Genomic DNA, 10,319 nt, shown 5'->3' on the forward strand with positions numbered 1-10,319 from the left:
ATTCCTCATGCTTGTCACCAATTACTAAAGAGTGCAAATTTTGGGCAACTTTTTGGTAACGTGGTGTTGCCTTCGAAAGTTCAGGCTAGGTGTGAAGTGATAGGGGGTTTGGCATCTAAAGGGGTTGTGCAGTTTGCTGAATTTGCGGATTATACTGATCAGGAAAAGGCAATGGTTGACTCTACTTTTGATGAGCTCGAGCAAGCTGAATTCGATTATGTCAAGACCATCTCAGCCAAGGTGGATGCCAAGCCAAGTGAGCTTTTGAAGACGCTTGCCACTGTTGTTCCTACGGTTCATGATGATGATGAAGAAACTCACCTGGAGGTTCCTGAAGCTATGGGAGAATCTGGAAAGGTTGATGCCCCTCTTAATTAGCTGTTGTTTGTAATCATTTTAAAAACAATTATCATCTTTTGTTTGGCTTAGGTGCCTGGGCTCTGTCGCCCTTCTTTATTTGAACAATGGTCATGTATGGCATAACTCTAGTTCGTTTAATTTAGCATGCTTTTTGTGTGTGTTACCATATATTTTATCCTGCTTGGATGGGTAAAAACTCTCTTCCTGCAGGATGGTGGTGCAGTGATCACTTTTAAGGAAAGCTTGTTTCCTTACGTCGAGTATTCCGAAGCATATTTTGCTTCGTTGCTCGGTATAGGGTGGATTATTACAGGGTTATTTTATGTGACGGCTGTCATTTTTCTCACATAATTCCCCATATGGAGTTTTAAGTTTGTTAAGACATTAGTTTATCAAAAGTAGTTGTGAGAAATTCATTAAGTTTTGTGTAGGAAGTTTATAGGCTTCAACTACCAATGTTGCATCTTTCAACTACATGTTACAAAATAAAAGATACAAGACTTCTAATGATAAAACTTTCGGAGGTTGGTTGCATTCCATGCCCTTGGTATTGGTTTGCCGGTTGTCGTTTCAAATTTGTAGGAGCCTTTACCCAGCACTTGTGAAATTACATAGGGGCCTTCCCAATTTGGTCCTAATTTTCCTTCGTATTCCACTTTGCTTACACTGTTTAACCTTAGGACATATTCTCCTACTTTGAAGGTTGAGGGCTTTACTCTCTTGTTGTAATAGCCTTCGATCGTTCGTTTATACGAGGCCTCCCGAATCACATTTGCCTCTCTTCTTTCCTTGAGTAGATCCAAGTTGACTCGAAGATTTTCTTCGTTGTTTTCATTGTTCGCTGTTCTCTCTGTTAGCACTTGTATCTCTGCAGGAAGGACAGCTTCTGTTCCGTATGCAAGGCTGTAGGGGGTTTCGCCATTGTTTCGCTTTGGTGTTGTCATGTGTGCCCACAGCACTAAGGGAAGCTCATCGACCCATCCATTTCTGCACTTACCTAAGCTTTTCTCTATTCCTTTGATTATGTCTCGGTTTGTTACTTTCACATGTCCATTACCTTGGGGATGATATACTGAGGTGAAGTTTTGGAGAATTTTTAATTGCTTGCAAAATTTTGGGAATATTCCTTCTGCGAATTGTTTCCCATTGTTCGAGACTATTTCTTGAGGAACTCCGAACATGCATACGATTTGCTCCCAGACAAACTTTTCTATTTGCTTACCAGTGATTGCTGCCAAGGGTTTTGCTTCGGCTCACTTGGTAAAGTAGTCGATTGCTACCAGTAGGAATCTTGGGCTCCTGGGGGTATCATTGATAGGTCAAACTATGTCTATTCCCCATTTCATGAATGGCCACGCAGATGTAACAGAGATTAGTTCTTGCTTGGGTAATCTCGGGACGTTTGAGTGGATTTGACAAGACTCACAAGTTTGTAGTACCGTCGTTGTGTCGTGATGCATTGTAGGCCAATAGTACCCTAGTCTCATGATTTTTGCTACTACTGACCTTGGACCTGCGTGAAGACCACATATCCCTTCGTGCATTTCTTGGATTATGACAGTTGCTTGCTTTGGCCCTACACATCGAAGCCATGGAGTGAGAAAGGATCTTCTATATAGTGCTCCGTTCATTATTTTATATGAATGTGCCTTTATCCTTATCTTCCTTGCTTCGCTTTTATCCTCTGGTAATTTTCCTGTTTCAAGATATACCTGCAGTGGAGTCATCTATGTTACCGCGTCTTCTTGTATGAGGTCATTGACCTCTTCTTCTTGGATCGATTTCTTTTCTAGCACCTCCACCAAGACTTCTTTTGAAAGATGCTCAAATGCAAGCGAAGCAAGTTTGCTCAGTGCGTCTGCCTTCTTATTTTGACTTCTTCGGACATGTTCGATATCAAAACTTTTGAAGCTCTCGATCAGTTCTTTTACTTTTGACAAGTATTTTTGGATGGTGGGTTGCTTTGCTTCGAAAGTGCCCCTGATTTGGTTAGACACTAGTTGTGAGTCGACGAAGGCTCGGAGATGAAGGATTTTTAATTCCTTTGCCATTCTCAATCCTGCTAACAGAGCTTCGTATTCTGCTTCGTTGTTAGTCGTTACGAATTCAAAACGAAGTGCATAAGTGAACTCTTTTCCTTCGGGATTTACTAACATCAGACCAGCACCTGATCCATCAGAACTTGATGCACCGTCGGTGTATAACTTCCATTCTTCACTCTCGATCTTTGGGGTAATAACTTGAGTTGAGTTCTCTGTATCTTCTTCATTAACACTATCTGTCTCGGCGATGAAATCTGCTAGAACTTGTCCTTTGATTGCGTGCCTGACTCGGAACTCGATGTCATGTTCACCTAACTCAATGGCCCATTTGGCCATTCTCCCCGATTTTTCAGGTTTTGAGAGTACTTGTCTGATTGGTTTGTTGGTAAGCACCACTATTTGATGTGCATGGAAGTATCTCCTGAGTTTCCTAGCTGTGTGGACGAGTGCTAGGGTGAGTTTCTCAAGTTCTGGATAATTCAGCTCTGCTCCTTGAAGTACTCGACTAACGAAGTATATTGGTACTTGCGTTTTCTCTCGTTCGGTAACCAAAACTGTACTAATGCACTCTTTCAGGCCAAGTATAAGAAGATTGTTTCTCCTTCTTCGGGTGAAGTCAAGGTAGGGAGTTTGGCGATGTACTCCTTCATTTCGACGAATGCCTTCTCTGCTTCTTCGTTCCAGACAATTTTCTTTTTTCCCAAGCATCCCTTTAGGATCCTAAAGAAGGGTAGTTGTTTTTCTGCTCCCTTTGATAAGAACTTGCTAAGTGATGCTAATTTCCCATTCAAGCTCTGCATGTCTTTTATGGTTGTGGGGGTTTGGAGTTGTCTTAGCATGTCTACCTTTTCCGAATTCACCTGGATTTCCTTTTTGGTGATATAATACCCAAGAAATTTTCCTTCTTCGACTCCAAAAGAACATTTCTTCGGGTTCAACTTCATGTTTATTGCCTGAAGCCTGTTGAAAGTTTCCTGGATGTCCTCTATCCGATTTTCTTCTTTTCGACTTTTGATTACCATGTCATCCACGTAGGCTTCTAGATTTCTTCCTAGCTGATTATGAAAGGCTTTGTCGACGAGTCTTTGATAAGTTGCCCCTGCGTTTTTTAAACCGAAGGGCATCTTTTGATAGCAATAAATTCCCTTGATGGTGAAAAATGACATTTTTTGTTCGTCCTCCTTAGCCATTTTGATCTGATGATACCCTTTGTAAGCATCTAAGAAGCTTTTGTATCGATACCCGTTTAGGGATTCGACTTTCCAATCGATTTCAGGTGGGGGTAGCAATCTTTGGGACATGCTTTGTTGATGTTGGTGAAATCGACGCACATTCTCCATCCTCCGTCTGATTTTTTCACCATTACTGGATTAGCGACCCACGAAGGATATTTAGCTTCGCGAATTATTCCTGCTTTTAGCAGACCTTCTACTTCCTTACAGGCCGCTTCGTCCCTTTCCGGTGCTAAGTTCCATTTTTTCTGATGCACCTGTTCAAGGTGCTTATGCTCATTGAGTCGATGCTCCGTCACGAAGGGTGACCCCTGTATATTGATGGTTCGTGGTATCCCGGTCATATCGATGTTTTCCTAAGCAAATACATCCACATTGGCTTGTAGTAACTTCCGGAGCTTTTGTTTGGTGGATGCTGGCAATTTCTTTCCTATGCTGATCTCCTGATCCTGAAACATCGGATTCACTGATATCTTTTCTACCTGGGGATCTTCCTTCGAAGCTTCGAGGATGCACTCGGTCGGTTCTTTCATTGTTTCTTTTATGGCCAGGATCACCTTATTCCTGTCATATGTTGATGCGAGAGTTCCGATCCCTTCGTGGGTATGGAATTTGATCATTTGATGTACTGTGGATACGATTATACCCATCTTTTTCATAGCTACCCTCCCAAGCAGAATGTTATGTGGGGAGTTTGCTCGGACCACCACGAAATCAATAGTTTCGGTCCTTGTCAATAGTGGCTCCCCTATCGTGAAGTCGAGATCAATTTCTCCAATGGGCCAACACCTTTCTCCGTAGAATCCTACTAAGGGTACTCTTGGGGCACCCAACCGTGCTCTGATCGCAGGACTTAGCCGTTCGAAGCAATGTTCGTACATTACGTTACAAGCACTTCCACTGTCAAGGTATATCCTTCGTACTTCTCTGTTGAAAATCTTTCCATTTATGGTGACCGGTAGGTCCGAAGGACATATTGTATCAAGGGCTGGGAACGATACTTAACTCCATTCTCTGATGATACGACATCTTTCTCTTTTCTTAAAAGGCTGGTGTGAATCTATTGCCAGGATTACATTCTCTACTTCTTGACTCGTGTCTTCCATTTTCTTTTCATGTACCCTCTCTTTCTTTGGTTCTCGGATTCCTTTTATGAGATGAGATAATTTGCCCGACTTAACAGCCTCCTCAATGGCTGTTTTGAGGTTGAAGCATTCATCCGTATCGTGCCCAAAATCATTGTGGAAGTCACAAAACTTGGTCATGTCTCTGTTCCTTCCTCTGTTGGACATGTTTCCCGGGGCTTTGAACTTGTTGGCTGCTTTTTCTGTTGCTAGGATTTCCTTGGGGGGTTTTTATCAACGCCCCTAGGATCCCGGCTCCAGTTTCTCTTCGGTAAGGGTGAAATCTCCCTTTATCCTCATTCCTACCATATTTGTCATCCCTTCTTTCTGATTTTTCTTTTCTCCTATTCATGGGAGCGTCGTCTAGGACGAAGTTACCTGCTGTTTCCTTAGCGTCTAACCATATATATGCCTTTTCTAACAAAGCTTCGTAAGTGCTTGGTAGGTCTCGGCTAAGGTGTTCAATGAGAGGTCTGACCCTAGATCCATAAAGCAACCCAGATATTCTTTGGGATTCCGGTAGGCTGGGAATTTGTTGAGTTTCGTTAGTATACCTAGTGGGGACGGCTCTAGAACCTTCGCTATCTCTTTGCTTTATCCCATGAGCGGCCACATGATTCTTTTTGTGTCGCTTTTGCTGACTAAACTTAGACCTAAATTGCCGTTTTAAGTCATCGAAGCTAGCTACAGAGTCTTTTGGTAGGGAGTCAAACCAGACCCTAGCATCCCCCTTTAACATGTAGGAGAATGCGTAACATGCTACGGGTATGTCCCATTTGGCCATTCGTGCTGCACCCTCGAATATACTAAGGAAATCATCTGGTCATCTTTTCCTTCGTAGTAAATTAGGTGTGCGGGTATTTTCATTCCATCAGGGAATGCACAGTTTTGGATGTAGGGCATAAACGGGGTTTTTTGATTTATCCAGAAGTTGTTGTTGGCCGCGATCGGGGGTAGTATCTGGTGACCTCGGGAGCAACACATTCCCCCCTGGTTAGGAGGATATATCCAGGTTGTGGTCATTTGTTGTGGTGGATGGTTCCAATTTTGGAAGTACGCATGGCTGGTCACCGGTGGTACCGAAGCGTTTGGTTGATTGTTCACAGGGGTTGTTTCCACACATGGTATGTTGGGGGTGACATGAGAGTTTCCTTGGGCCTATACATATTGGTTCGGTTGCCCGAAGCTACCCCAGCTCGGGTGAGGAGGTGGTACATGCCTATTCGGTGCCTGGGGTGCTATGGACACAGTCGGGGCTGACGCATTACAAGTGTAGAGTGGTGCAGTAGGTATAGTTAGGGTTACCTGAGATATGCTGGGGGTTTCCCCTGCTCGAGTCATAGCTTCTACTGACGAGTTTACTGGTGGGTTCCTAGGCTGTGAATTTTGATTAGGAGGTTCCATTTCCATCTCCTCGTCATAATCCTCGCTTTCGTATGTTAGCACCCTTCTACTTTGTAAGATTCTCGTGTCCCTTAGATCCTTTATCACCGATCTGATATGATCGTAATTATTCAAGACGAAAGTCTTATCTATCAACGGCGGTGGTTCTGCTCGTTGAGACGAATATGGCGGGAGTGGCTGGTGACCTGGTCAAGGTTCCCACGGTTGAGAACTCTAGCTGTGTTGAATCTGAGGTTTGCGTGATTCTGGGTGGTGTGAAACCCGGAGGTATGTGACTGGAGTCCGCCATGACGTCGGTTCTTGCTCAACAAGATGAATAAAATGTGAGTCCCACGGATGGCGCCAATTGTTTGTACAATAACCGGCGATTAGTATTGATATGGGGATATGCAAGTCACAAAGATTGAGATTGAGTGATTATGATATTGGTTTTGTTCGTTGGCGATTCCCCGAAGGTAACAATCAGAGGATTGTTTTGCGCCATCGAAGTAAATGATATAACATGATTGTGTTATTAAGTGTGTATATTTCGAATGTGGAATGTTTCCTGCATTCTATTCTATTTATAAGTGGGATGGAGCGGCTTCCTATACCAGCTCGCTAGTTCTCAATGATTTTGGATCACTAGTTGACTTTTCCTTTTGGTAAACCTGCAGAGGAAAGTGATCTTGTCCCTTTCCTTTGTGGTACAGGCGTGCACCGAGCTAGGAATAGTTTCGCTAGCCTGACTTTGTAATTGACTTGGGTTTTATGGGCTCTAAGATCACTATTGTTGCTCTGATTCCAGGACCTCGTTCACTGTAGCTAAAGCTTTCCTTCATTCTATATATTGTGGCAGATCCTCCGAAGCAAACTGCGAAGCTGGTAAACGGGCCGGAGGTGGGGTACACTATCATTTAACTTTTAGAGTATATATCTGTTTGATTATGGAAATGTTAACTGAAACTTACGAAACACTTTTCATAATTGAATTGATATCTTGGAGAAAATTATATTGTAATAAGATTAAGTTAAGATGTTAAATTCTAAACTAAAGAGTCAAAAATGGGTAAACGGACATTTTACTAAATTTCAAACTTATCTACGAAGAGCAGGATTAAACGAAATTTCAGGTTATATCACTAACCGTTACTGATTTTTTCCTTCTAACAATTCCAAGATACTCCGTACTACTATAAATTAAATCGAATCTTTTTCCGAATATCAAACGTCGACGTTTAAACGATTTTGTGATGGTTAAAGAAAAAAGTTACAATCGGTGATATTAATCAAACTGCACATTCGTCACCCTTCCCTCTCTCTAGAATATCAACATATATAAATACGAAGTAGTCGTTTCATTTCACTTTTCAACTACACACTAATTTCCTTCTTCAATTCGCCATGGTTTCTACAGAAGTTGCTCGCACAACAGTCGGCATTATCGGTAATTTTACTTTACATTTCTTCAATTAAATCTTCATTCGCTAGTTTTAATCAATGTTTTCCTAATTTTGATTTCAATGACATGAATCTAATACACTTATACTCGTATCATTCTGTTTGTCGATTTCGGTATATATTTGACCTAAATTGTTGATCGTTTTTCAGGAAATGTGATTGCTCTGATTTTGTTCTTATCTCCGGTGTAAGTTAACTTTATCTGTACAATTTATTTACAAAATTCAATTATCTATACGTAAACGTGTATCTGTATCTATATGTGTGTGTCTGTATGTGTGTTTATATATGCTGCACTTGATTTTAGCAAACAGATATTTTTAGCATCTTCAACCGTCATACACTCATGCTATACGAATGCACACTTCATGAATTCAATATGTGTTATTGTCAAATGACAATTTGCCCCCTCTCTATTGGAATTGGAATGCATGTTAGGTTTTAGGTAAATAACTGGTTGTGGTTGCCATTAGAATAAGGATATGCAGGTATACACCTTTCATCTTACGTTTTGTTGCCTCGTTTAAGTTATTAAACTAGGATTTGCATATCAGTTTTATTCAAGTAAAATTTGTATTTATGTCTATTTGTACCGTAATTTCTCTAGTTTTTCATTCGTTAGTGTAATCGTTATCCATTAAAGAAATATAGTCAGAAAACTCGCCACTTTGTAATGCAGTTCATCGTTCCTTTGTACCTGTTATTTGTGTGTGTTTTGAACCATCACAATCTCATCACCAACAAATGTGGCAGTAATGCGAAAAGAATAATGATCAATCTTAAGACACCAATTTTTTGAAAAATTGTTATGGTGTCCATTTCAAGAGTATGAATTTAGTTTATGCTAGTTTAGGAACAGTGTTCTGGTTTCATCTTATTGTATTAGTGTATTGCAACCTATAATTTCATGCTAGTTTATCATGCCATTAGAGATATAAAAAGAACATGATGCTTTAACTAGGAAAGATCAAACTAATGTTTATTACTACTATATTTGAATAAAGTCAAGCATTATTAGGATAAAATATATATGTATATTGCAGGCCAACATTCATGAAAATAGTGAAGAATGGAGCAGTGGAGCAATTCTCACCAAAACCATACCTAGCCACATTTATAAACTGTGGGTTATGGGTGCTGTATGGACTACCAGTGGTGCACCCACACAGTTTGTTGGTGTTGACAATCAATGGGACAGGCTTCTTTATAGCTTTTGTATATTTGGTGCTTTTCCTAATATACTCTGACCGGGAACAGAGGTTCAATGTGATGTTATGGATGCTGTATGAATTTTTGTTCCTTGGGTTTTTGACTGGTGTGGTCTTCACTAAGGCTCACACCACTAAGGACCGGTCAACTATTGTTGGTGTCTTTGCTACTTTTGCCAATATCGTGATGTATGCAGCCCCTTTATCTGTTATGGTATGTTTGTCTCCCTTATTTACTTTATATATTCATATTTCATATTGAACATTATATTAGATTATATATTAGATTATTATTAGAATATATTATATTAGGACTTAATGATGCATCAATTTAGGCTCTATGCGTAATTAACAACTCTAGTCAGTAATCATTGTTTTACTCAAAGTAATGAAGTTGTAGCAGCTTTACCTTAGCACGACTGGACACGATTTAGTCATAAAATGTAAGGAATTTGAAGTGTTCTATTAGTTGTGATATATAATTTGACCTGTAAAATTTGACAAGTTTATGCAAAATATGGCAAAAACTACTAGTATGGCAAAAACTACTAGTAGGAATTTGAAGTGTTCTATTGATATATGTTCAAAATTAGAGTTTTAGAATTACAGTAATTGTTTTCTTGATGGAAAATTGTTAATAAACTGTATGGACTATGAATGAGACAGATTTTTTTTCTTATAATATAACTTGACAGAAGACTTTTGTATGTATCTGTGATGTAGAATCGGGTGATTACTACCAAAAGCGTAAAATATATGCCCTTTTTACCGTCTCTATTTTCATTACTCAATGGCATAAGCTGGACTATCTACGCACTCATTCGCTTTGATCTCTTCATTGTTGTAAGTCACTGTTTTCACTCTCTGTTTGACTTGGAACGCATTTAAAATTTATTACTACAACTAAAAACATTCTCCATCTATACATTCCAATGTGAATGAATATTGTAGCATTATAGTTATGTGACCTTGTGTATATTTGTTTACAGATACCTAGTGGAATTGGAGCACTTTTGGGATTAACCCAGTTGGCACTCTACGCAACCTTTTACAAATCAACAAACCAACAATCGGCTGAGAGTAAAGAAGTTGCATAAGTGGGCCTGGCTGAGATGGGCTGATCTGTAAAATACAAAAGAACAAAGCTATAAAATTGGTGGCAACAAATATGAATGACTATATAAGACTGAGATTGGAGCATGGGTTTCTACACAATGTTTTGAACCATTAGATTTCACATATGGGATGCCCTTAAAAACCCAAATATACATGATATTGTGGTCAACCATATGCCTATAGTTACATAGATTCTGGGATGCTTATCAAATATTTAGCACAACTACTAAGTTGTACAGCAACTACTTACATATATTAGTTTACAATATAAAAAAAGCTCCACCACATAAAACTGATGCCAAACACACCGAAAGAACAATGGTCTTAATCGGCATCCTCCATTTATCGCTCCTAAGTAACATGGCTTCATAAACTGGCCAATTAAACTGGTTA

The 10,319-nt window shown here is 39.9% G+C and overlaps 2 protein-coding genes and 1 pseudogene across 2 annotated transcripts; 1 reads left to right on the forward strand and 2 right to left on the reverse strand.

Moving 5' to 3' along the window:
• Positions 1–1,679: 1,679 nt before the first annotated feature.
• On the reverse strand, positions 1,680–2,087 carry LOC139902073 (uncharacterized). Its single transcript, XM_071884731.1, has one exon. It carries the CDS (start codon positions 2,085–2,087, stop codon positions 1,680–1,682), a length of 408 nt encoding a protein of 135 aa, XP_071740832.1.
• On the reverse strand, positions 2,088–2,738 carry LOC139902074 (uncharacterized). Its single transcript, XM_071884732.1, has one exon. The coding sequence runs from the start codon at positions 2,736–2,738 to the stop codon at positions 2,088–2,090; it is 651 nt and encodes a 216-aa protein (XP_071740833.1).
• A 4,807-nt stretch (positions 2,739–7,545) lies between these two features.
• Positions 7,546–9,931, forward strand: LOC139902075 (bidirectional sugar transporter SWEET4-like; annotated as a pseudogene).
• Positions 9,932–10,319: the final 388 nt, after the last annotated feature.

This window comes from Rutidosis leptorrhynchoides, chromosome 3 (assembly GCF_046630445.1).
Source record: "Rutidosis leptorrhynchoides isolate AG116_Rl617_1_P2 chromosome 3, CSIRO_AGI_Rlap_v1, whole genome shotgun sequence".
In the NCBI taxonomy this organism is placed as follows: Eukaryota; Viridiplantae; Streptophyta; class Magnoliopsida; order Asterales; family Asteraceae; genus Rutidosis; species Rutidosis leptorrhynchoides.

Coding starts and splice junctions, on each gene's coding strand:
- LOC139902073 (XM_071884731.1), bottom strand. CDS start 2,087: ATGACTCCACTGCAGGTATATCTTGAAACAGGAAAATTACCAGAGGAT.
- LOC139902074 (XM_071884732.1), bottom strand. CDS start 2,738: ATGGCCAAATGGGCCATTGAGTTAGGTGAACATGACATCGAGTTCCGA.